The 25,181-nt window shown below is 37.7% G+C and overlaps 6 protein-coding genes across 13 annotated transcripts; 4 read left to right on the forward strand and 2 right to left on the reverse strand.

Annotated features, from left to right (window-relative positions):
• The first annotated feature begins 1,492 nt into the window (after nucleotides 1-1,492).
• Nucleotides 1,493-3,642, forward strand: LOC108856652 (superoxide dismutase [Cu-Zn] 1). The gene is made up of 8 exons (XM_018630505.2): nucleotides 1,493-1,623; nucleotides 2,099-2,195; nucleotides 2,298-2,399; nucleotides 2,538-2,633; nucleotides 2,845-2,876; nucleotides 2,957-3,032; nucleotides 3,150-3,203; nucleotides 3,427-3,642. The coding sequence occupies exons 2-8, from the start codon at nucleotides 2,120-2,122 to the stop codon at nucleotides 3,447-3,449; spliced, it is 459 nt and encodes a 152-aa protein (XP_018486007.1). The 5' UTR covers nucleotides 1,493-1,623; nucleotides 2,099-2,119; the 3' UTR covers nucleotides 3,450-3,642.
• A 428-nt stretch (nucleotides 3,643-4,070) lies between these two features.
• On the forward strand, nucleotides 4,071-5,830 carry LOC108863607 (F-box protein At1g47340-like). Its single transcript, XM_018638090.2, has one exon. The coding sequence runs from the start codon at nucleotides 4,284-4,286 to the stop codon at nucleotides 5,658-5,660; it is 1,377 nt and encodes a 458-aa protein (XP_018493592.1). The 5' UTR covers nucleotides 4,071-4,283; the 3' UTR covers nucleotides 5,661-5,830.
• On the reverse strand, nucleotides 5,798-14,738 carry LOC108863606 (DNA replication ATP-dependent helicase/nuclease JHS1). Of its 4 annotated transcripts, none has more exons than XM_018638087.2 (36): nucleotides 14,610-14,738; nucleotides 14,422-14,528; nucleotides 13,900-14,227; nucleotides 13,589-13,756; nucleotides 13,291-13,512; nucleotides 13,153-13,215; nucleotides 12,782-12,991; nucleotides 12,647-12,700; nucleotides 12,520-12,581; nucleotides 12,075-12,207; nucleotides 11,858-11,968; nucleotides 11,641-11,737; nucleotides 11,322-11,404; nucleotides 10,885-10,950; nucleotides 10,486-10,641; nucleotides 10,334-10,389; nucleotides 10,181-10,238; nucleotides 9,992-10,102; nucleotides 9,853-9,909; nucleotides 9,479-9,613; nucleotides 9,139-9,390; nucleotides 8,933-9,007; nucleotides 8,670-8,791; nucleotides 8,508-8,580; nucleotides 8,289-8,393; nucleotides 8,035-8,202; nucleotides 7,794-7,863; nucleotides 7,566-7,717; nucleotides 7,340-7,417; nucleotides 7,166-7,258; nucleotides 6,959-7,096; nucleotides 6,811-6,850; nucleotides 6,646-6,719; nucleotides 6,430-6,567; nucleotides 6,223-6,342; nucleotides 5,798-6,132 (listed from the first exon to the last, which is right to left on the reverse strand). In XM_018638087.2, exons 3-36 carry the CDS (start codon nucleotides 14,200-14,202, stop codon nucleotides 6,007-6,009), a joined length of 3,969 nt encoding a protein of 1,322 aa, XP_018493589.1. In that variant the 5' UTR covers nucleotides 14,203-14,227; nucleotides 14,422-14,528; nucleotides 14,610-14,738; the 3' UTR covers nucleotides 5,798-6,006. The 4 variants fall into 4 exon arrangements, with proteins under 4 accessions (XP_018493589.1, XP_056866522.1, XP_018493588.1 ...); XM_057010542.1 differs by having other exon boundaries at nucleotides 13,291-13,508; nucleotides 13,585-13,756; XM_018638086.2 differs by lacking the exon at nucleotides 14,422-14,528 and having other exon boundaries at nucleotides 14,610-14,735.
• A 189-nt stretch (nucleotides 14,739-14,927) lies between these two features.
• LOC108857323 (uncharacterized) lies at nucleotides 14,928-16,661 on the forward strand. 4 transcript variants are annotated; one of them, XM_018631297.2, is made up of 3 exons: nucleotides 14,928-15,026; nucleotides 15,480-15,619; nucleotides 16,085-16,661. In XM_018631297.2, the coding sequence occupies exons 2-3, from the start codon at nucleotides 15,506-15,508 to the stop codon at nucleotides 16,535-16,537; spliced, it is 567 nt and encodes a 188-aa protein (XP_018486799.1). In that variant the 5' UTR covers nucleotides 14,928-15,026; nucleotides 15,480-15,505; the 3' UTR covers nucleotides 16,538-16,661. The 4 variants fall into 4 exon arrangements, with proteins under 4 accessions (XP_018486799.1, XP_018486803.1, XP_018486801.1 ...); XM_018631301.2 differs by having other exon boundaries at nucleotides 14,939-15,049; XM_018631299.2 differs by having other exon boundaries at nucleotides 14,945-15,026; nucleotides 15,501-15,619.
• An 859-nt stretch (nucleotides 16,662-17,520) lies between these two features.
• Nucleotides 17,521-21,793, forward strand: LOC108860881 (protein BONZAI 3). 2 transcript variants are annotated; one of them, XM_018634731.2, is made up of 16 exons: nucleotides 17,521-17,831; nucleotides 18,619-18,666; nucleotides 18,831-18,979; nucleotides 19,073-19,121; nucleotides 19,218-19,274; nucleotides 19,405-19,584; nucleotides 19,661-19,795; nucleotides 19,875-19,936; nucleotides 20,015-20,111; nucleotides 20,199-20,313; nucleotides 20,400-20,476; nucleotides 20,580-20,717; nucleotides 20,895-21,059; nucleotides 21,148-21,261; nucleotides 21,361-21,457; nucleotides 21,540-21,793. In XM_018634731.2, the coding sequence occupies exons 1-16, from the start codon at nucleotides 17,667-17,669 to the stop codon at nucleotides 21,650-21,652; spliced, it is 1,761 nt and encodes a 586-aa protein (XP_018490233.2). In that variant the 5' UTR covers nucleotides 17,521-17,666; the 3' UTR covers nucleotides 21,653-21,793. The 2 variants fall into 2 exon arrangements, with proteins under 2 accessions (XP_018490233.2, XP_018490234.2); XM_018634732.2 differs by lacking the exon at nucleotides 17,521-17,831 and adding an exon at nucleotides 18,250-18,298.
• An 858-nt stretch (nucleotides 21,794-22,651) lies between these two features.
• On the reverse strand, nucleotides 22,652-24,534 carry LOC108858548 (uncharacterized). Its single transcript, XM_018632461.2, has one exon. The coding sequence runs from the start codon at nucleotides 24,399-24,401 to the stop codon at nucleotides 22,836-22,838; it is 1,566 nt and encodes a 521-aa protein (XP_018487963.2). The 5' UTR covers nucleotides 24,402-24,534; the 3' UTR covers nucleotides 22,652-22,835.
• Nucleotides 24,535-25,181: the final 647 nt, after the last annotated feature.

Genomic DNA, 25,181 nt, shown 5'->3' on the forward strand with positions numbered 1-25,181 from the left:
GTCATGGAGGGTTTTGGAGTCATGGTGGCGGAGGTGACGGAGGTTTTGGTGGTGGCGGTGGTGGTGGTGGTGGAGGTTTTGGCGGCGGCGGTGGTGATGGAGGTGGGGGTGGGGAGGCGGTGGAGGAGGCGGAGGTGGAGGAGGCTGCTGAGCTTGTGTTAGTTTTTTTTCTTCTTTGAACAATATTAAAGCTTAGTTGCAAAAAAAAAAAACAATATTAAAGCTCGTGTTAGTAATAGTTTCCTATCATATTTTTCAAAAAGTTGATGTGTTTTATGGAAAATTGCTATTGGTAAGCATTAAAAAATTAGTAGTGTGTAATCGATTTGTTGATTATTTGTGTATTATTATTCTTCTTGGTATAATACGGTTTAGTTGTTGTTTTTTTCAAAGTTTGATAAAGTTTCTTTTTAATGCATTGTACAAATGATAGTTTTTCTGAACCAAAAAAAACTATCATTTGTACAAATCTTTCTGAACATTTTTGGTGTTGTTGTAAAGAAAGATAATTAGTTAATAACAAACTGTCAAACTTAAACCACTTATAGATGGGTTAGTGGTAGGACGGATTTCGGGTTGAGGGTAGGGTTCCCAATATTCCCGGGTTCGAATTTCTGCAGCTGTAAACACCTTTAAGTGGTCACACGGATATGAGTCTATTGCTTATGACTCATTTGAATATCCGAGAAAAGATTTATCCGTGGGTTACACCTCCCACCCGAAGGTTAGGCTTGGTTCCACTAGTGATCCGGATTTAACCCTTTCTCTTTTCAAAAAAAAAAAAACTATCAAACTTAATTTTGCTCTCTGATTTTTCCATCATTCATAGTAAATATTGATAACCAAAGTCATCATAGTCGTCTGATCTTGTTTGATGGACCACCGAGGAACTTCAGCGGAAGCGTGTATCAGTGAAAATATAACATAGATATAAAAATGACTGATGAAACATCAAATTTACGTGTTAAAGTCTTTTAATATAAGACTAAAAACTAGGCCTCTGATTTATCTGGGATTCAGATTTGTTCCGAGATCCGTTCCGCATCCGTTCCAAAAATAATCAGATCTGAATTCGGATAATAAAATTAAAGATCCGTCAAAACCGAATTCATATCCAGAATTCATAATTTTTAGGTCTGAATATCTCGATCCGAATCCGTATTTATAGAATATATTAAATATTTTAAATTTTGTTAATACTTATACTTGATAAATTAATATTTATTCATAATATTAATATTTTAAAACAATTAATATTATTAATATAAATTTGTTTTTAATTATATAATAAATTTACAAATAATAGTATAGATATAGATAAACTATTCTATCTCTCATTTTTTAACTATTATAACAGAAATGATTATTTTAAGATAACAGCACAATATATAACAATCATCTTATTTAAAAAATAATAATTTGATCAATATAAATTTGTTTTTAATTATATATATAAATTCATTCAGATAGCCCATTTGAGGCCCATAAAGAGATACCCACATGTAGACCTCGTGCCCTATATACAAGTACACAGAGACAAACCAGCAACCAACCACAAAGCTAAGGCATTAATTCAGTTCCAGGCATTTCATCTTCATTCATTTCCAAAAGGGGTACCCTGAGGTATGTTTTTCTTTTATGGCTTTCAGTTCTCACTATGGATCCTGGATGATATCTTAGATCCATCTTTCACATGGATTCTTTTGGATCGACTGTTGACATGTTTGCCTGAATCTACGCTTAGATCTTTTGAGTAAATGCTTTTTTTTTTTAAATCGGTGGATCTATTGATTCCTTGTTTCTTGTGGGTTTATTATCACTCTTCTGAAAAAAAGGCTTGAGCTTTTCATTTTTTAACAGTTTAAATAGTAGAACATCCTGATGGTGATCCCATGTTCAGTTGTGTTTCTTTCTAATCGATAGATCTTTAGAGGGTCTAAATAAAGATCTGTTTTTTTTTTGGTATGTTAAGATGACTGATGTGATGTTTTGTGAGTTTTCCATTCTAAAACGGAGCATCCTCTTAGTGTATTTAAAGAAACCATTTGTTTGTATAAATATGTTTGACATGAATGATTTGTTCTGTTGATTTTTACAGATCACAAAGGATTCACATACTATGGGCAAGGGAGTTGCAGTGTTGAACAGCAGCGAGGGTGTCAAGGGGACCATCTTCTTCACCCAGGAAGGAAATGGTACCTTTTCTAAAAAAAAAAAAAGCTTTAAGATATTATAAGCCATCTTCTTTTTTTTCATTGTTATGAAATGATTGAATTCTTGTGTTGGTTTTTTCGCAGGTGCCACCACTGTGACTGGAACTGTTTCTGGCCTTAAGCCTGGTCTCCATGGTTTCCATGTCCATGCTCTTGGTGACACCACTAATGGTTGCATGTCCACCGGTACTACTCTCATAACGAACACCTTTCTGAAAAATTTAATATGGCTAAAAAACTTTAGGAGATGATAATGATGATTATGGATTATCGTCAAAGTCACTGTGATTGCTATTAATCCTTTGGTCAATCATCTTATTCTAGGTCCGCATTTCAACCCTGATGGTAAAACCCACGGTGCACCAGAGGATGCTAATCGTCATGCTGGAGATCTAGGAAACATAACTGTTGGGGATGATGGTATTAATTTTTTTGTGTCCCTCTTGACTCGAGCTTCTTTAGAGCTGTTTTTGTATCTTGCAACTGCATCATATTTTGTTTGCTATTCTATCTCAAATGTGCTTTTATGCAGTCTTGGTTTTATTGAACGTTTTATTCTCATCTTTTGACAAGCTTTAGTGTTCATTGGTTTAGACCAAAATCTTTACTCTTTTCTTTTTGCTAATCTCAGGAACTGCCACCTTCACAATCACTGACAGCCAGGTTCGTACCTGTGTACTTATCTTATGATTCTTATGAAACTCCAATAGTGAACCAATGTTTTGTGTTCGTTTTTTTTACAGATACCTCTTGATGGACCTAACTCTATTGTTGGAAGGGCTGTTGTTGTCCACGCAGACCCTGATGACCTCGGAAAGGGTAAAATCACCTTTGGCTATTTAAGATCCCTTTTTTTTATCTCCCTAAGTTACACTGTCCACCGCTCTAACATTTAAAATCAATCTCTAAACTCTCATTTGTTTTTTACATTTTCAGGAGGCCATGAACTCAGCTTGGCTACTGGAAACGCAGGAGGCCGTGTTGCTTGTGGTAAGTAGAGTAAACCACATTTTTCTCAGCTTTTTTTTGTGCGGAAATCCATCAGAAATTTAACTCCTTGATTCTCTCTGGCAACTTAGTGATCATCTTGGTAGACTACAGATAACTCAATAGGCTTGTGAGATTTCAGTCTCAGTGCTGATGACTTGTGGTTATATTTACTAATAGACTCAGAAAGGATCAACTAACAGACCTTTGGTCTACCATTTTTCAGGTATTATTGGTCTTCAGGGCTAAGCTGTTGCTATTCGAGGAAGAGAGTGATGTAATAAGGAGGTTCTTACCTCTAGACCTGGCTAGTTTGTGTATCGTTTGTGTGTGGCTGTAATCATTGAGTTAGTGGCTCAATACATTTGATTTTAAGACAAAAAGAAAAACAGAGAAAACTTTTCTATTTCAATGAATAACAGAGTTGCTTGAAAACAATAAATATCGGATATGATAGTATGTGTGGAGTAGATGCAAATAAGTGAAATACATCTATTGCTAAACTTGTTTAGTTGATAGAGCATGGATAGTTTAGTGGTTTTGTCTTCTTAGGTCCAAACCGGAAAGCAAAATATCAGTCAGAAAGAAAAGGGGATTTAAGATGACTTGGGGAATCTTAATGATTTGCTTGTTATACACCTTTTTGGTCAAAATTTTAATATTATTTTACAATAACATAAAAAAAAATATGATGCTTATTTTAATTACATAATATGTACATATTTCTCAAATTTTGTGTATGATAAAAAAATGTATTGAGATACATAAAATAAAAGTATAAATATTAGGTATAGACATATTAATATTTGTTAAAATATATTAATTTTTTGTTAAAGAATCCATATGTTCGTTTCCTAGTACTTATAAAAGTATAATGTACTAAAAAAATGTAAACTTGGTATAAGATTTTTGGTAAAAATCAAAACCTTTACGTGCAAGTTAGCGATATAAGTTTATTTTTATTTTCTCAGCCGCTTCCTATATATGGTGCTATATAGGTCTCCTCATAGCTAGGTTTCCCTAGGTCTTTCATATAAAAACATCTCTCTATCTCTCTCTCTTGGAAAAGCAACTACAACGATCATGATTTCAGATTCTCTACCTACTAAACTCAACCTCGAAATATTATTGAGATTACCAGCAAAGTCAGTCGCGAGGTTTCGTTGCGTGTCCAAACAATGGGCATCAATACTTGGTGGTGGTCAAGAGTACTACAAAGATTTGCTCCTGACCAAGTCCTCGGCTCAGCCGCGTCTCTTATTCGGCATCGAAGAAAACGGTAAGTGGAGCATCTTCTCGTCACCTCAACATCTTCTGAGTCCAAACGAGAAGCTTTCATCATCATCTCTTGTAGTTACCCCGGAGTTTCATATGAAGTTCCCGCCAGAAGATATGACGATATATAATTGTGCTCACGGACTTCCGTTTGGATATGCCTCTGGTTTGTTATATTTCTATGTTGACAAGGAGCAATGGTCATACTACGGTAGAAGGCCTATGATATGTAACCCTAAAACGGGACGGTACGAGGCATTACCTTTTATCTTGAGGTACCGGAAGACGTATAGCTTTTTTGGGTTTGATCCGGTTTACAAGCAGTTCAAGGTATTGTTCATGGCTTATCCATTTGGTCCTGATGATCATAGAATAATGACACTAGGAACTGCGGGAATGAGGTGGAGAAAGATCAAATGTTCCTTACGGCATGAGTGTGTGAGTTCAGGGATTTGCATTAATGGGGTTTTGTATTACTTAGGTGACTTGTCTCGGTGTACTAAAAAGTCTGAGGAGGTAGACCGTTTTGTGATAGTGTGCTTTGATGTTAGGTCTGAAGAATTCAAGTTCATTTATCAAGAAAGCTCTTGCGAATTGATAAACTACAAGGGCAAATTAGGTTTGGTTTATTATGGTGATCAAATATCTGATAATGCCATTGAGTTACGTGTGTGCGTTCTAGAGGATCTGGAGAAACAGGAATGGTCTAAGTATGCCTACACTTTGAGGGATGATAGATTCTTCAATCTGCGTGGCGTTTCCGTCGTCGGAGTGGATTCCTCTACGGGTGAAATTATCTTGTCAATGGCCGAGTATACATCTAAACGACCGTTTTATGTTTTCTACTTCAACCCCGAAACGAATACTCTCCAACGTGTTGAAATCCAAGGCTTTGGAGAACACCATGATGAATCCTGCGATGAACCTAGTAGTGTCTATGTCTTTGCAGACCGTGTAGATGATCTTAATGTTCACGATTCAAAGCTACTCAAGTCAAGCATCTCTGTTCCATACGTTTATAGAGAAGAATCAGAGGAAGAAGACGAAGACTGTTATGATAGGTATGGTTTTCGTTGTTTTTCTGGTAAAAGGAAGAAGAAAGAGCAGATGAACATGAATGAACTTGAAAAAGAATATGAGGATAGAGACGACGAGGATGATGATGATGATGATCAATGGAGTTAGGTGAAAGCAATGGCAATGTTATTTGTGCTTTTATCAGTTTATGTACCTTGTTTTTTTTTTTTGAATTATTTTAATAAATCAAGTTTTCTTTTTTAAAACCCCATCTCTCTTTAGTTTCTAAATTTGTGGCGTAAATGAATACAAAACAGCCAGTGTAGAGTTTATATATTGATGTTGGCTTAAACAAAAAAAAAAAGTGTATTATGAGATAAGTAAATCAGGTATTGTGTGATGTTATTCAATTCTTGTTTGGTTTAAGTAGAATGTACTATGCTATCTATTGGGGCAAAAACGAAGATACTCCATTTGAGATGGTGAAAACCAAAAAATTATTGTTGATAACTTGTTATGGTTTTAGGTCCCCCGGAGAGAGATTCAAGATACCTGACTGCTTATTAACCTTCTTCAGCAGAAGCATCAGAAGTGGAACTTTTGATAGTGTTCTTTGTGATCCCACCATTATCAACTTTTTCTGTGCAAACCAAACCAAACAAAAACATTGTGTCAATATATGGAATAAACATTACTCAATACCACCATATGCTTTCTCTCTCTCTCGCACCTTTGCTCGTGTCAAAGCAACGTTGATCCTATGCCAATCTCCGAGCAGTGAAGAACCAGAGCTCCTTGGTTTCTCTCGCGATCTCACAAATGATACTATTATGCAGTCTTTATCTCTTCCCTAAACCATCATCAAAAAGAGTTTGGCTATTGAAGAATACAACGCTTACCAAATCAAAATGCTCGAGAAAAAGTCTTAGAGCCAAACCTGATACTTGTCAATAGTATGTATCTCCACAGACGTCGTTTGAATTGCTTGTTGAATGAGGCTCGCTTGTGAGTTATAAGGAGTAATGATTCCAATATCTTTACTATCCACTCCATTGTTAACTAGCTCCTCCACAATCTAAAGTAAATCATCACTAAAGTAAGCTCACGTTTTCCTTTTACTTTCAATGCATATTTTCATATTTTTTTGCAGTACCTCAGCTATTATGGAAGCTTCAACTGGATTGTTGATCGCATTATGATCCCTGGCTTCAAAAGCACGCAGCATATCTGGAAAACCATATCATATCAATCTCGATAAAAAAAATCCAAACAAAAGAAGCTCATGTGAAGAAAAAGGAACTAGTAAGTAGCCACAAACCTGTATTAATAAATACAACTGTTCTGTTCGGCTCCAGAACCTAATGACAAAAACAATTAAGATGCTGAGTAGATTACTAGTTGACAAAGGCTACGGAAACTGAAAGCACAACACAAGTACTACAAACGTATAAGAACAACACACTGACCTTTCTAAGCCATGGCGAATTAGAACTGGAAGTAGAAAGAACAAGTGTGGCGTTAGCTACTTCAGCGGAACCACAGCACAATCTATCTCCATATATCAAGGCATTTGATAGTTCCATAATGCCTCGACACATTCGGTACTGCACATTAAGAATGTCTTGGTAAAGCACACCCAATAACATAAGCCCATCCCAGTAGATAAAGCTAACCTGGTTCTGTAACATTGAAATTGCCTGAGGATGAGCTTCTGATAACCTACGAAACAAGCTTATCCCCATCCCATTCTCCCTAGCCTCTGTACTCTAATTTCATAAAACACAACACGGATGCTGAAGTTACTGGAAAAGGAGGAGGCATTTCAAAAGAGGTGGTAATTTGCTTACCTGCACTAGTGGCGGTAGTTGATAGTGGTCACCAACAAGTACAAATGTTGAAGCAAACAGCAAAGGTCCTATTGATACCTGATCAGTACAAGAAACCATGCATTATAAAAATACTATTCCAGTTCAAAATCAATTGTGTCCACTCTTTCTTTCAATATGTATAAGTGAGATGTTTTAGAAAAAAAAAATCTATTCAAACTATTGGTAAGGAAATGAGAGATCATACAGGAAGGGCAATCTGGCCGGCTTCATCAATAATGCATACGTCAAATCGCCTATTCACAAGGTAAGGACTATTGATTCCGAGACAAGTAGAGGCCACAACTTTGACCTGGTCCAACTTTGTTTTGATGTCGTCGACACTGCACATATCCATAGCTGCCACAAAGATAAGTCCAGACTATATATCTATAAAACTTCGAAGCTATAATAGGGGGAAGAATGTTTTTCATACCCGAAAAGCAACTTTCTCGAACTTCTTCGTGTACAGCCTCGTCTCTTCCAATACGTAAAAACTCAATTCTCTGCAAATGCATTAAAAATAGTATGTCATATGTAATAAAATCTTCATATCCATCAATAGAGAGTAACAATTTAAATGTACAATCAAGCTACAGAGTAACGTTGTAGAGATGGATGAAAGAGTCATTATCGAGAAAATAAAAATAAAAACGTAGGCTAGAGGATAAAGAAACCTGTGCTTTTAATTTGATAAGTAGATTATCAACTGCAGAGTTTGTGTAAGAAGCAAGCAGAATAGATGAGCCTCTGATCAACAAAGCTTTCACAGCATGAACCATTGTGGAGGTTTTTCCTGTTCCAGGCATTCCTAAGATCAACGCGTAGTCCTTTGCAGTGAGTATCTGAAAATTAAAAAGAGAGAGAAAATTATTTATGATTTCTTTTTGTTGCGGAAAAGGTGTTCGTTCAAACATAATCATGCAATGACCTTTAGTATAGCTTGACGCTGATCATTATTTAAGCTCTTTTCTGACCAAATATATGATATTGCTGGATCCTGGCTCAGTATAGATCCATTGTCAAATCTAGGAGGCTACAGGGACATGGAAGAAAGAAGAAAATATCAAGCATTTGAAAAAGGATATAAGAAACAAATATCATCATCGTGACAACGGGAAAACTGAAAAAGATGAATCAGACATATCACCTCAAGATCCACGATCATTTTCCTGATGCCAATGGTATGTATGCTCTGTATGAAAAGCTGCATGAGATTGAACCTTGAAGAATATGAAGATAATTTATCAATATCGTGAGAGCCCATGTAAGTAGGATCGATAAGTGAATAAACAATAAATGACAAAATCACCTCATAACCGAAAATGATGTCATGTATTCATCTTTGTAAATTCGCCATAGCTCATTAGAGAGATTGGACAACTCAGAAGAAGACTCGCTCCAAGGAAGACGTAACCGCTTGGATAAAGAAACCTAAGGATTAACATAGAAAAAGAAGGAAAATCCAGGACTCTTTAGACATGTCCAAGTAAGAATAAGATAAATTGTACCAGACAAACTAAGAAACCACAAACTGTTAAAAGAAAACTTAGGAGGCATGAGGAATGGGCTTACTGATACATGAGTGCGACTAATCTCTGCTATAATTCCATTTGCAACGGTTAGGTGGCTGACTTCTGTGCGAAGAATCTGGATTATGAAAATATATAAACAAAAAAGGTAAACTGTATAAACTAAGAGTGGAAGTTGAAATTTTTAGAAAGAAGAATACTCTCAAGTGCAGCTAACTTTATCGGTTCAATCAAAAAAATTAACAGTACCACGCGGTCTCCTGTTCTAAGTTTGCAATCCAGGTCATCAGTTCCAGGGGTTCCAGTCCTGGTCGTATCTTCGTTGGGTACTCTTTCTCTAGATTCAGATGAGTTTTGACGTACAAAACGATAAATGAATCTAGTATCTTTATGAGAGCTATGATGCTGCCCATCTTTCATGTCAAGAACCATAAAAGAAAGATAACTAGCTGAGTCGCTGCCCTTTGAACCATGTGGATGTGCAATGTCTTTCCTTGGAAGCTGAAAACAAACATAGATAAAAGATTTCCAAATCAGAAAAGACGCTGAGTGTGTAATCCAGTAAAAATAGGTGGTATTTAAGACTGGCCTTCATCTCTCTAGCTTCCAAGTCAATCAGTCTGTTCCAGTGTCGTATGAATTTAAAATGCAAAGTTGAAAGATGAGATATATGTGCGTCAAAGAGATCACCAAGTCCGCTACTCTCTGTGTTTCCACCATCTGCCTGGTCAAGCAGATAAGATGTTTTAGAAGTTTTAATCCAGTAAGATATGATGAAGGTTCAACACCATGGAGATGGACGTTCTACCACTCTCCCAAACATGTAGTTTTCTCTCAGGAGTTACATGACAATAATTTCAACCTCGTACATACTAAACATACAGAACCTTGTAAATTAGGGTAACACCCTAAATGTAAAATATAAGTTTTCGAGCATTATTCATCAAAGAAACAAGAAAATACCTTATGATAAATCGTGCAGGCGTCCAAATGGCGACAGTTACGGCAAAAAATTGGATTCTAGCATCAAAATAATAAAATCATACCGTTATCTGGTAAATATTCGCTAGAAAAAATTTCATCACTGGACAACAAAGCATACCCGTAACATTGGTGGCAGTTGTTGGGTTGTTGATGCCACGAGGATGTCATTTGCAAGTTCATTACGACGAATAATCAGACCCACCAAATCTGATCTTTGAACAGAAATTCCCTTTACAAGTGAGCAATGAAAGCTTAGCCACTTCCAATATCTTGAGACCAAAGAAAGGCACACAAAAGTTTGACTCACCTGTGTCTGATCTGACTTTAGATAGTACAGAAGGCCATTGTCAATATGCTTTAGGTACCTGAAAATTGGAAATTGTGAGATGGAAACAAAAAAATTATAAACTGATGTCCGTTTTCCAGCAAAAGAAAGAGAGAAAGACAGCACAGAAAGCACCTCTCTGACATAAGGAGCGTGTACAAGATCACCTGTGCACAATGTTCCATTGATGCCTGCATAACACAATAAAGACCAAGCACCTCCTTGTTAAAAGGCCATTCTAACTTTCAAATTTCAACCGAATATCTTAGATAGATTTCTACACAAACCTGTCCATTAGGAGGCTTTCCAGATTTAAACTCAAGAGGCATTATTTTCTCATTCGCTGTGTTCATGTCAGATCCAACTATCACTCTGACTGAAGCATCAACCATTCCTTTCAGACCATATTTAGGGGCCCATGACATCTCCTCAATGTCAATTACCTGAGGTAATATAATTTGCTTATATACATAACAGAAGTCTGATAAGAGGAGAATGCTTTGGATAAAGTCATAAACATCGATTCTTATGGAACTATAGATGTGGCTTAGTTCAAAGAGGATGCATCCGCTTGGAACAACAAAGTAAGAAACATTTGAACCAACAAATTGCTTCTATTCTTCACCTGAAAGATATGAAATCCTAAGAAGAAAGAAGGGAGAGAGAGAGTAGGAAGAGATCTTCACCTCTGATATCTTAACCATTCGCTGCCCATTAGTAGACCCAAAATCAACTTTTGGTATTGTTGAGTCCTGTTCATAATGACCATGCCATGAGTTAAAGATGTTTCTGCCTATAGAGTTATTAGAAAATATGAATTTAAAGGGGCAGAATTAAGAGATAGAAAAGCATGCTAAACTACCTCAAAGGTTTCATCAGATGCCACTAAAACACTAAATAATTATAGAAGTGACTGTCACTACGAGTCCGGTTATTACTTGTTATAGATAGATGTCGCTACAAAGCAGCATAGCAAAAAATATGCGATTATCATACTAGTACATGCATGAGAAAAAAAAGTCCAGCACATCAGAAGAGTATATGGGAAACTATTTTTAAAAATGTTCATCTAAGGAAACAGTAATATAGCATCCATGAGAAACTCAAGAAAAGACAGGTGCACCTTCGAATCTCTGAAATGATGAATCCAATTCAACATTTTTGGGATTTCTCCAAATAAGGTTGCTTTCACGTCTCGCTCATGCACTGTAGAGAATATATGACCGGATAAGAAAATAATAAAGTGCAGTTCACTGAATTTTCAAAGCACACTGACGCCAAAATAACTAAAGAAGTATTATAGCCATGTTAGTTTCAAACTCCAATATACTTAGAGGTATCCTAGCTAATAGCTATACTAAGTCAAAATTATAATATATAAATACAAGGTATTCTAGCTATATAATAAATGCATTGTAGGAACATGTAAGGTAGTAACCAACCTCCACATGCATATAAGCTCTCAATATTATTCTTAATCGCTATGCTCGCATAATCCTGCAAACCATCTGCAGATGGAGACTCTTGCGTGAGACCGGCCTATAAAAGAGGAAATGTACAGTACAGATCAATGCACTACAAGTGCAAGAAATAAAACATATAAAACAAAATACTAATTGTCCAACATAATTTCATCAAAGATTTCATACTGCAGTGAACCTGAAAAACTTGGTGTAGCAAGGTTCCAAGTAAGGCTGCTGTAGCGTGTTCATTTGATTTTAGCCTCTCATCTAGCACGGTTCTCCTTGGGCAACCAAAACTTGCTGCAACCTGAAAGACAAGACAGTTATTCCCAACAAAAGGCAGAAAAAAGAAATAAGTGCAAAGAAGATTGGAATTTGCAATGAGAGACCATAAAGGGAAGAGAAAAAGTTACCTTAGTTCCAGCAACAAGGGTGTCAGGATGAACAATTAAGAAATTATTTTGATGGTCTACGTCACACTTGCCCTCCTCGTCAAAATCTCCGATAACGTTGATTGAATCTCCGGGTGATACAGTGCTGTAAAACCTGGTAAAAATAAGCATCGAGTATTCAGGAAGCAACATAGGCTAGTTAACCCAGTTTCAGCAATTGGGAATTGAAGAGATAATTTTTAGCTCCCCCATACGCCAACAGAATAGAAAGATTAACAACAACAAAAGTGTGTAGCATGTTACCAGCCCACAATTAGAATCTAAGAATGGCAAGAGCATTCGAGACCAAGGCATCAAAAACAAGGTGTAGTACATTGAATGAAGGATCAAAGACCACTTAATATTTCAGAAGAAAATTGATCTGAAAAGCATAGATATCCCTAAATTTAATCTAAAAGAAAAGTACCATTCATCCCAGAGATACAAAGCGCATTCTTTTCCAGTGTGCTCATCTAGCAGGCGAAGAACCTGAAAGAAATCTGGTCAGCAAATATAAGTATGTACACGAAAGAAAACCTCTAATGTATGCAAACCTTATAAGGACACTGAACCCTAGATGAGCCAGCCAAGCCACGTTTCTCAGATACCTGAAGTAAAACTCGGGATAATGAGTAACTTTCACATAAAAACCACATAAGTTACCCAAGTATGATAAAGGCGAACTGTACCTCCAAAACAAGGAAATAGCTATCTGGATTTACAGAATTATCCGTTCTTAGTAGAGCAATTGGCCCTTTGTCTACGGAGTTGCAGACACCAACGGAACAGATGTTAACATCTTCAAGTCGAATTTGGGGCACCACAGTCCCCACATCATCAGCTGTTTTGTCATCAACTGAGATGACATCCTCCACTTGATCTAGAAGTTCAAGCAAGGCCTACAAAAAGAGGGAACATGTAAAAATAATACATTGACATGCTGTAGAAAACAATATAACGCATCTAGTCCTGATCAACCACAGTCGGAAGTGACAAAACATATAACACATATTAAAAAGTGTCTTTGGCAAACATCTAAAGACTGCATCAATTTTCTTACCCTTTTATGTTGTCCAGTGCCCGTGACCCCGCAAGCCGCACTGCATGTTACAGTACAAGGAAGCTAATATAAACAGAGCAAAGTTAGAAAGTAGACAAAAATGTGATCATTCATCTGTTTATCAAAAAAGAAATTCACCTTGCTGTGAGAGCATGAAAGTGACGGTGGGGTCTGGAAAGGACTGTTTCCACTACCAGAAGTGTTAACAATCTCGAACTCCGCATCTAGGGAAGGATTCACCCTTTCCGTGACCCTATTTGCTGGCAAAGCTGGTCTTTTGAAAGCTTTCTTTGAGGGGGAAGATAACCACTGCTCCACCTTGGAAGTTATATCAGATGTAGGACACTGTTTCTGCACTACCTGCTGTCATTTTCAATAAGTGAAACAGCTACCGGATTTTCTGTCAACAACAGATAAAAGTAAAAAGAGAACATGCCTTGTCCAGAGAGCATGGGCGAAGGGTGGAAGATTTAAAGCCTACTGAATTTTCAGTCAAGTCCATCATCTTAGGAACCTGCTTAGCAGCTGCGCGAAGTCTTTGATCTATAGGAGATATTTTCCAAGTTATCTCTTCGCCACCATCATCTTGACTTTGCTTTATCAGCTATCAAGATAAAAGAAACATGTAAGCATCACACGACCACTAAGAAATAAACCATGTTAAGTACGAATCTAGCAATAACATTAGTCAGTAATCAAGTAACAAATTAAAGTACAAAAAAACAAGGTATAAGAAAAGAAAGCAACCATTCCAGGAGAGAATTTGAAGCGCTTAGCGTTTCTGGAGACCTCAGGAGACGCCTCAGTGAGTCCCTGGTCCACCACATCTTTGGACTCATCAGGCTTCTTCTCATCGACGGTGCTTAGAGGATTTTGAGGCGTTGAAACTACGGCGTTAGAGGCGAGGGAGTTGGAAGTTGATTGGGAGTTCTGAATATGTCTTTGGAACAGCTGCTGGATGCCAACACTGGAAGGCTGTGAAGACTGGTTGGCTGAAGATTGTTTGTTTGGTTTCAAAGCTGAAGACTTTGGCTTCTTCCTCGGCGGCATTTTCCAATGACTTACTACTCACACCCTGAACACAAAAGTATACGTTGAAGACAAAGTGGATAGCTCAATCATAGAGACAGAGGTATGGTGATCGAAATAGAACTTTGTGCGTATTAACTTTGATTAATATAAAGTTTCATTGATGCAAATGTGAAGTCTTATGGGTTCGGATATAATCCTAATGTGAAACTCTTAACAAGAGAGAGTGAAAGTTAACACCTTTCTCACGATCAAGCTCCGAGAGTCAAACCAACAAACGTTGACAGAGAAACCTCTAAACCCTAGACCGAACAGAAGCTTCCGTAAAAACGAACTTGCGATAAACTCTGCAAATTGCAGAGACCAAGTCGAGAATTCAGAACAAAATCTACGTGAAAACTGTGACCAAACTGATTAGATAGACTAACCGGATATGGAGAAGTAGAAATCAACGGTGACGGCGATGGAGATAGCTAAGTGGCTATCGCCGGCGACGGCGAGTGAGGGAAGTGATGAGAGTGGGGCAAGTGAAGAAGGTTCTGAACCCTCTGAAAATTAAACCCCCGTCGCTTAATTCATCGTTAACCGAAAACAATCCGGTTTAACTAGCCGATTCGGTACGACTTTCTCTGCAAAATCAAACCGACGTGAACTGTCCATTTAAATTCAGAGTAAACCGAGAACAATCCGGTTAAATTAGCTGATCTAATTTAATGTACTAAACCAGGTATAAAACCATAGAAAACCAGATATTTAGGTTTCGTCGCGACTTCTCTCCTCCTCCCTTTCTCCGAGTGTCTCCTCTGCGAAATCAAACCGTCGTTCAACTGTCCGTCGATTTTCAGGTTGCCGGTTAAATTTTTCTCCGGTTCGTAAGTTATTCGTAGGTTAATTTTCTCTACTAAGTTCAGTTGGTAAATTGATCGAAATAGTGTGTTTTATGTGTGTTATTGTATCTCATCTTCTCTCCAAATTTGAGCGTCCAGATACTGAGTGCATGTCATTCACATTGCAGATGAGTTGAATTTCAATATATTTTCTGTAGAACTGTTATGATTATCTCATATGATTGCTTCATCCAGTGCCTTTACATAACTTTACAAAGCTGTAAATTAGAAATGACAATGACATAAATCTTGTAATCTTTGAATTGTTATTGAGACTTTTGAGATAAGTTAAGTTTACTTTTAGTTCGATGTTACTCTTCAGTATGATAAGATGTCAGTAATAAAGCTTGTTCTGAACACCGCTTGTAACATAAAGCTAGTTTCTATGTGTCTGAACTCGACTTGCTGTAGTTTATGTTGGTTGGTGTGCAGATATAATGTGGAAGCAAGTGGTTGGCAAGTATTCTATAGGTAAAGCAAATTATGGAAGTAACAGAGCAAAGCTTCAACCTTTCTTATGTCAAACCAGTTGTGGGTTTCACAATGGACGAGTAAGCCCCATCATCCTTCCACTTTGATTGATTACTTTAGCAAGTAGTTTTGTTTTTTGTTACTAGAATTAGTAGTTGAAGTGAATTCGTTCGAGTCAGATGTCTAAACAGCCTTATCCAGTGACCCCTGTTTGATTGAAATCTCATAACTAGATCTGCTTGGAACTGTTTCTCAAATTTGTTTTTTTTTTTTTTTCTGTTTTCATATCCTAATGCGTCTTAACTGCTGTTTTGCTAGATATAAGTTATTTAAATAGTATCTAGCTCATAAAAATGTAATTCACTGCATTGTTCTACCTTGTGTTAGTCTATGTTAGTTTAGCCATCTTGGTTGATATGCAAATGGTCACATGGATTTTAATGAAATGTATTTATTCTGGTTTACAATCCCTAAGTTTCAGCTGTGATTTGAATATTTGTTAGCCTTTGGTCTCTGTTAAAGCCTTTCCCCTCATTTTTTGACAGACGGTTCTTGCTCCGAGGAGTTTCTTTGGCGTAGAAGACTACGTGGACGACGACACAAGCCGACCATACACATACCAAAAAGAGAAAAAATCAAAGAACCCAGACAAACACGTCTCCTTCAAGCAACGCACAGTCGCATACATGGAGCCCTTCACTCTCGACGTCTTCATCTCAAAACGGTTCGTCTCAGCGTCCCTCACCCACCGTGTCACATGTAAGCAAGTCGCTGTCGCGGGAACGAACTCAAAAGACGTGAAAGCGGTTTTGAGGTCGAGATGCGATATCCCCGCGTGTATGTCCATAGGGAGGATCTTGTCTGAGCGTGCAAAAGAGGCTGATGTGTACACAGCTTCTTACACGCCGCGAGACCAAGACAAGTTCGAAGGGAAGATCAGAGCTGTTGTCCAGTCTCTTATTGATAACGGGATCGATGTCAAAATCTATCTGGATTAGAGTCATCTTGACGCAAGCGAGTCACTGCTCATTGTTCATTTCATGACAATTTCGTTTCTTATCGTAATCGTGACGAATTGAAAGTTCTTATAAACAGTGATATAAACCCTTTTTTTCCGGGAAAGTATCCTTATTGACCAAGAAAAGTGTAGTTGAAACTGTATCCGCGTTTCCCTTTTTAGCAACTAGCATTAAAAATAAGTTTCCTTTTTTGGAAAGCACGTCTCTTCTTCTGTTTCTAGGAAAGCAGTGTTTTTACTTTTTACACCCGATTGTACCGTTGGTCGACCAAATTGAACCAGTTCACGGATAAATCTGGGTTGGACGAATGCTAAAAAATCCCAACTAAAATTGAACCAGCTAAAAGCTCATATCCGGTAAACTGGCCAAATTTTTATTCGTATATAAACCAAAATTTGTTATTAAATCAAGTAACTTTTATTTTTTTTTATAAAAATATAATTTTCTAGTTAACGTGTATATCATATTTTTTAAAAAGTGAAGAAAAATTAGAGTTGTGATAAAATATGGAGAATAAGTTTAAATGTGAATTTTGTATTGATTTTAAATTTAAATTATAAAATTATATTATTATTTTTATTACATTTTTTAATTGTTATTTTAAGTTTTTTTAAATATTATAGTTATTGAAATATGTTAATTGTTATTTTTAATCTAACTAAATCCAATTAAATTCAATTTAGTCCATTTAAACATGGTTCAAACCGGTCAAATCATAATAATCCATGATCTAATATATTTTTGGTTTGCTAGTCTGCCCGGTTTTGAAAATACCACGGGAAAGTCATATCGTCAAAAACAAGTTCCAATTTAATTTTCTTTTTGGTAAATTTCCCTGAAATTACCCTTCTTCTTTTTTTTTTAACTTTTGTTTTTGTTGTAAATCTCTTTTACCATCTACTTCTCCTTTTGAATTTAATAAAATAGAAAAACTATCAAACCATAACGCGTATATCTATATCTATATATATAGAAGACGAAGTGCTGATCTGCTGCGTTGTGAAATTCGGCGATTTTAGGGTTAATCAGAATTGTGAAGGAACTTGAGATTATATCATCTAAGCTAGGGTTGGTTAATCATCATCATCAGCAGCTAAGAGAACAGAGAATGGGGAATTGTTTAACTGGGGATGTGGCAGGGGGCAAACAAGCCATCGGAGGGGTCCAGCAGAGGCCCACATCGACCGCCACCACCAACAATGCGGCGCAAAACGACGCCGTCGACTTCTTCTTCAGATCCCGCGGTCAATATCCTCTCTTTTCTCAGATCGAGGTATCCTTATCAAAAAAAAAACAGAACCTAGGGTTTATTTGTGTGTTTGTGTCTTGTCTCTTACTTCTTCTCTCTAGTGTGTGATTTATATATTGTTCACGATTTTGCATAAAGACAACCAAAGCTCGCAACTTGTGATTAGAATATTTGCTAAATTGAAAAAAAAATAATGATCACAATTGAGTAAAGTCGTCGATTTTTTGTTTGGGAAGCCTAGTGGATTGTTGGATAAGATATTCTAACTTGATGTCTTTGTACTTTTCTAATGGAGCCAACCATTGACTTGAGTCTTTAGTCTTTGTCCATGTTTCTCTCTGTTGTTTTTTTTACTCCTATGGTGGACCGGTGGTGGGGTTAGATTATTTAATAATATTTATTATGTGGAGTCTTGTTGTTTGTTCGTAGAAAACTCAGTATAATCTGGCTTTCTGAGAAAAAGTACCCACACGCTGGAATGACTTTTTTAAGTATGTATTTTTCGATCTATGTTGGTCTCTTGTAAATTGCAATGAAATTAGAACACAAGAAGGAGAGTCTTTTACTAGGCTGCAACTTTCTTGAACCGTTGTGGAGTTCGTTTCGCTCAAGCTTTGAGATCTTGTTCTAACTTTTTTTTTAATATTTGATAAGAAAAAAACAACCCTTCGCAATGATGCCATTTACTTGAATATTGTTGGCCTAATCCGTATAATGTTTGCTCATAACTGTTTCTTTTCCACCTTCATACTCGATGATTCCTTTGGTACCTTTGAGTCGTGTTTAACATTATGCAATTTTCGTTTTGCAGTTATCTTTGTCGGCTTCAAACTTGATTGACCGTGATATCACATCTAAGGTATGCTCCTGATCAATTTTTTTAATACACAATCTCTTTCCCTGCAGTACTGGAGATTTCATACTGTTACTAGTTTTAACTTTTTGGATGTGGTCGTCTCGTTTCCATTCGCTTTCACTATATGCATTTAAGAAGTGGTTTTTGTATCTCACTCTTTGTTGTAGAGTGACCCGATGGCTGTCATGTATTTGAGGAAAAATGATGGGAAGCTTGAGGAAATTGGCCGCACTGAAGTCATACTCAACAACTTGAGTCCAAAGTGGATTGAGAAGATCACTGTCTCTTTTCAGTTTGAAACTGTTCAGACACTAGTGTACGCTACTCTAAACAATTGTTTTTTGATGATTTTACTCGCACGGTTTAACCAATTGAAGACTGTTGACTTACATGAATCTTTTTTTTTCAGCTTTCACGTGTTTGATGTTGATACCAGATTTCACAATGTGCCGGTGAAGGTAACATTTCCATTGACAATAGAGTTCATCAATTGCCTTTTGATTATGAATGTTATACCTAAATGATTGTATCAACATACTTTAAACCTCTTGCAGACCTTAAAGCTGAAGGAGCAGGATTACTTGGGAGAAGCCACATGTGTTTTATCCGAGGTAAATTTATATAATGATTTAGACTTTGCTACTTTATGGGTTTTCTTGTTGTTTGGTAACTAGCTTTACTGCTTTATGTGTACATCTTTTCATATATTTTTCTAATTCCATTACTTTTTCCTATCACCAGGTTATGACAAAACCTAACCGGTCCATGACATTAAACCTTCAAGGTAATTTCGGAGCTGGTGTGATTAGAAAGTTGGGAACACTTTCAGTCCAGGCTGAAGAAACCATTGCGTCTAAAACTGTCGTCGAGATGAATCTTCGCTCTGTCAATTTGGATAATAAGGACTTGTTCTCTAAGAGTGTAAGTGAAAGTTATACATTCTATAGCTTGTCTTGTTCCATAACGATACTAAGTTGTTTTATTTTCTCTTTTCTAGGATCCGTTTTTGAGGATTTCAAGGTTAGTTGAGAACAGTATTGTAGTTCCGGTGTGTCGGACTGAGGTAGTTGACAACAACCTCAACCCCATTTGGAAGCCTGTATGCTTGACTATGCAGCAATTTGGAAGCAAAGTAAGCTTCCAGTTTTAATGTGTTTCAATCATATTTGATTTAGTCAATATGTTAAAATTGTTTATTTTATCTTATTCAGGATACCCCATTGCTTATCGAGTGCTTAGATTTCAATACCAGTGGGAATCACGAGCTTATTGGGTAAAGCTTCAACCTTCTACTCTTCTATAGGGTCTTATACAGATTTGTTGTTACTAACAATTGTATTGATCCTCGCAGGAGGACAGAGAAATCTGTAGCGGAATTAGAGAGATTTTGTCAGCAAAGAGAGGCTGTAAACTTTGTGTATCCATCCACAAGTCACGGTCGCAACAAGGTGCTTACTCCTACCATTTTATGTTAAATTTTAAATCCAGTTATTTGCATCTGTTTTCTTTAAAAAATCATTGTCGGGATTCTGTAGGTTCTAAAAGGCCAGCTCATCGTGGATCGTTTTGTCGAAAAAGTGCAATACAGTTTTCTTGATTACATCTCAAGCGGATTTGAACTTAATTTCATGGTTGCAGTCGACTTTACCGGTGATGCAACTTCTTCTTCATATGTATATATCTTATCATCTTAGAAAAAAAACTTGAGTTTTAATATTTGATGACCTGTCTTACAGCTTCAAATGGTGATCCCCGTACTCCAAGTTCTTTGCACTACAATGATCCATCAGGCAGACTAAACTCATATCAAAAGGTACCATTTGTTTGAACCGGATTTATGTTAGTCTATGTTTCTGCTTTCGATGCATTAATACCTCATTAGTATTTCTCTCTTTATGTGATTGTTTCTTTTCCAGGCTATCATGGAAGTAGGAGAGGTCATCCAGTTCTATGATTCTGATAGGCGTTTTCCTGCTTGGGGTTTTGGAGGAAGAACAGCGGATGGTCACGTGTCCCATGCTTTTAACTTGAATGGAGCTCCATATGGCGATGAGGTAAAAACCTACGAGACAAAAATACTCTGATTATACTCTGGCTGGTGTTTATTATTACAAAATTGATACGAAGAGAATGTTGTTTATACAGAACCATGATAATAAATAGCATTCTCGAAACTATATGTTAAATGTGTCACTGAGTTTTTTTTATTTTCCTTTTTTTTGCCATCTCAGGTTGTTGGAGTTGAAGGAATCATGTCAGCTTATTCAAGTGCCCTCACCAACGTTGCTCTAGCGGGACCAACTCTATTCAGCCACGTGGTCGACAAGGCTGCTCACATCGCTTCACAGTCACTCTCACAAAACAGTCCCAAGTACTTTGTGCTTCTAATCATTACGGTAAGAGACTGGAAACATTTTTTACGTGATTACTTTTGACGGATCGTATCTTTTTGATGTCAAAAATTGATTGGTTGGCTTGAAACAGGATGGAGTCTTGACAGACATGGCTGGTACAATAGATGCATTGGTGAGAGCTTCTGATCTCCCATTGTCGGTTCTTATCGTCGGTGTGGGAAACACAGACTTCGCACAAATGGAGGTAGATTTTGTTGTTTTTTGTCTATAGTTAAAACTTTTTATATTTGTTATATTCTAGTCAAAATATAACTTGGGGCTCGGGTATATTTTGTTGTGTTAGATTCTTGATGCTGACAAAGGTCGCCGGTTAGAGAGTTCTACCGGTCGGGTGGCTACACGGGACATTGTTCAGTTCGTTCCTATGAAAGAAGTCCACAGTGAGAGATTTGATTTAATTCATATACTTAATGATTTGCACGTTGGTCATCGTATGTGTTAAAACGAGTTTGGTGGGTGCAGGTGGACAAGTGTCGGTGGTGCAAGCACTTTTGGAAGAGCTTCCGGGGCAGTTTCTGAGTTATGTCCGTTGCAGAAATATCAATCCGGTGGGCGCTCCTGCGATTAACCAGTAGCCTCTCTTAAGATTTCATCTTCTGTTTTCGCATTTTATTGTCATCACATTGGTTGGGGAAAAAAAAACAAATTTGGATTTGCTAGGAAATTGTGTATACTTGGAATTAATTAAATATAATTGCCTCCAACAAGATTTCATAGCGTCACTTTTCATAAACTGGGTGAAAGTTACTTGATTTACAAGTATAGAATGGCTTCCGTTACAGAGCTATATGCAAAGTTAGGTCTTGTATTAGGAACTCTAAATACAACCTTAATCCCCGCAGTTAAAACATCAGTTCCTTATGTTTTGAAAAATGTTTAATCACGACACAAGCCTGCAAATATGCAATGCTAGAGGAATTTGTTAAAGATGTGGAATCGGGATTTGCGCTAATATCTCATCTGTTCAGTACTAATTTGTTTGAAAAAATGGAGATGCAGGGTAGCGAACCCTGTGCCTCTCGCATGCAAAGCGAGCGCTCTACCATTTGAGAGCTACATCCCCACATTTATTATCTAACATCTTTCAAAACCATGTTCCACATAATTTAATACCATTCCGACACTAAAACATTTGGTGCAAACATGTCTGATATATTACTAGCAATCGTCACAGATCCTAAATTTATGTTTTTCAGGCTTTGGCTTTGAATTTATTTAAACAAGTTTTTTGAAAAACTTCAGGAAACACAGTACATGTCTAGAATCCACAGCATTTAGTTTTTTTTTTAAAAAACACGAAACCTCAACACCTCTCAACGTTACATAGAATGTCTTGCGTTACAGAGCAGTATGCAAAGTAAGGTCTTGTGAACTCTAAATACAACCTTAATCCCTGCAGTTAACACATCAGTTCCTTATGTGTTTGAAAAATGTTTAATCAGACGACATAACTCGATGCCTGCAATTGTATTAGGAACTCTAAATACAACCTTAATCCTCGCAATTAAAACATCAGTTCCTTATGTATTCAATTAAATCAAATTAAAACATCAGTTCCTTATGTATTGAATTTATTTAAACAAGTTTTTTAAAAAACTTAAGGAAACACAGTACATGTCTAGAATCCACAGCATTTAGTTTTTTTTGTTTTTTTAACTCGAAGATTTTCTACCTCAACACCTCTCTCAACGTTTCGTAAAGACACATTCTCAGGCAAAATGAATCTCTCTCTCATGTCTAGAGACAAACACAGCTTGTTCAAAACTTGAAATCTCTCTTTTTCTTCCCTTCCTTGTCACGCTTCCTTTTCTTGGAATTATTCTCGGCGACCATGTCACTGAAGTCCTCTGGCTTATTGCGTAGTTTCTCCTCTTCTCTTGCTTCCTCATACTTGGCAGGCAACACATTCTCCAGGGCCTCCAGCTCTTCTGGCCGTAAGCTGACGTCCACGCGATCTGTCTTCTTGTGTCCTTTCAGCAAATCAACCCTTTTCGCTCCTGACTTGTCTTGAGTAGCAGTTTTAATAACGTACGTGTGTGTGGGTGCCAGCAAAGTTCCAGGAGCAACACTCTCTCCCTTTTCTTCTTCAAGTACCTGATATAGAGCCCTATCTGGTTCCTTTCTCTGCTCCTTACGAAGTTCTATTGCATCCGGTGGTGTCTCTATACTTGACATTGTATCAACCGATTCCATGCCGTCTTCTAGTTCCTCTTCTTCCTCCATCTCCTCTTCTTCTTCTTCTTCTTCTTCCTCCTCCAAGTCACCCCAGTGCTTGCTCTTATCAATAGGCTCATCCTCATAGTTAGGCTGATCTTGCTGCTGGACGCCAAAGATATTAATTAGCCATGGGGGAGGAGCGCCTTGAGCCAAACCAAGAGCTTCTTTTAAGCCGTGTGACAATAATGTCCCTGGTCTCGTTTCCCTCCTCGGTTTAACCTCAAATTCTTTCCCTTCAAAATATAAATCCCCAAGAGCAGACAGCTTCGGCTTTGTTTGGTATTTGAAGAACGCATCATGGCGCACCTGGTAGTCAATCTCCATCTTTCCCATCTTTGGTTGCATTCGCTCCTCCCGTTGCTTCTGCTTCAACTTCAACTTCTTTTTATTACCGTCAATGTAAGCCTGTCTAATTTCCTGAATCCCGGTTGCGGCAATGAAATCAGGAAGACGGAACGGCGCCTTCTCTACACCACGCTTTCCCTGCAAATACTTTCTCTTGTGAGACCAGTGTCTTGGAACAGGAACTGTATTGCGACACGACTTCAAAAACACCAACAGCTTTGGGACTGCTGAAGTAGCGTCCCAGACCTCAACAACATCAGGCCTAGCGGACTCCTGCTTCAGCTCACCAATCTTCATCCTCCGTTCAACCTTCTTTTGCTTCTTAGAGATCATGACCTTCTCTTCTTTTTCTTCATCGTCCTCGTCTTTATTCTCCTCAGATTCATCCTTCTTAGCCTCGTCCTCCTCAGAGGCAACAGGTTCCCTGAAACTGAACTTGTCAAAGATTTGCTTAAACTCATCGCTAAAAGCATCTTCCAATTCAGGCTGCTCTAGAACATACTCAATCTCAATCTGCTCACATACCTGTGGCTGCTGCGGATCTGCCTCCGCTTCTTCTACATCGGGGGCACGGGATGATGCTTTGTTGCTCTTCTTCTTCTGCTTCCGCCTGCGGCGGCGGCCACGGTCGCTCTCACGTGGTTTCTTGGAGGTAGGGATAATGTTACCGTTGGAAGCATCTCCGTTCGGTACGACGGTGGTGTTACCGTGCGCGACGGTGGTTGATTCGACGGTCATATTGATGGAGAGTTGGAAAACCATGAATTCAAAGATCAAGGATTTGATTTTAAATCCGTTAAGTGTTCTTCAAGGCAACTTCAAAAACAAGATAAAAAGATGCAAATACTTTTCGCAGTATTTAAGAAAACTCTTTAAAATAAACAGGAAGTCTTATTAATCAAAATCTATCTTACAAAAAAGTTATAGGAGAGTTTTTTATATAGAACTCTTAAACCGTCATTAAAATCTTTAATCTACTAAAAAAAGTAAAATATAATCCTTAACTAAAAAGGAAATAACTATAAAAAGAGAAGTTATATAAAAAAAACTATAAAAAGGAATCTTGGCAAGGAAAGCAGAAAAAGGGAGAGAGAAGTTAGAGAGAGAAACACTCGAGAGATTAAGCCTTTCCGGTCGACGGAGTGAGCTTTCACAGTCACCGTCCGTCGGTACGGCATCCTTTCCTAGTTGCAATAAGTCGTTCTTTCTTTTGAGGCTTTGTGTAGTTTCTTTTAGTCTCCGTCGCCGCACCTTCTTCTCGGTGGGCGGTCGGCTTAGCGGTTTCGTCGTTGCTCCTTTCCGTCAAAGGAGAACGGTCGGCTTTAGGGTTGTCTTTAGGCGGTGGTCTCTTGGCCCCGGTATTGGTACTTTTGAGGTTTGGTGGGTGTATTTGGCTTCGGAAAGGGAGGAGATCTCGAGTTATCGATGGTTGCTCCCCGGTTGATGAAGCGGTGATGGTGAAGCTGTAGTCCGCGACGCCTGGGTTGAGATCTCGGGTGAGACCCGATGAAGCTCTCCGGTGTTCTGATTCAAAAATCAAGG

Source organism: Raphanus sativus, chromosome 5, assembly GCF_000801105.2.
Source record: "Raphanus sativus cultivar WK10039 chromosome 5, ASM80110v3, whole genome shotgun sequence".
NCBI classification, from domain to species: domain Eukaryota; kingdom Viridiplantae; phylum Streptophyta; class Magnoliopsida; order Brassicales; family Brassicaceae; genus Raphanus; species Raphanus sativus.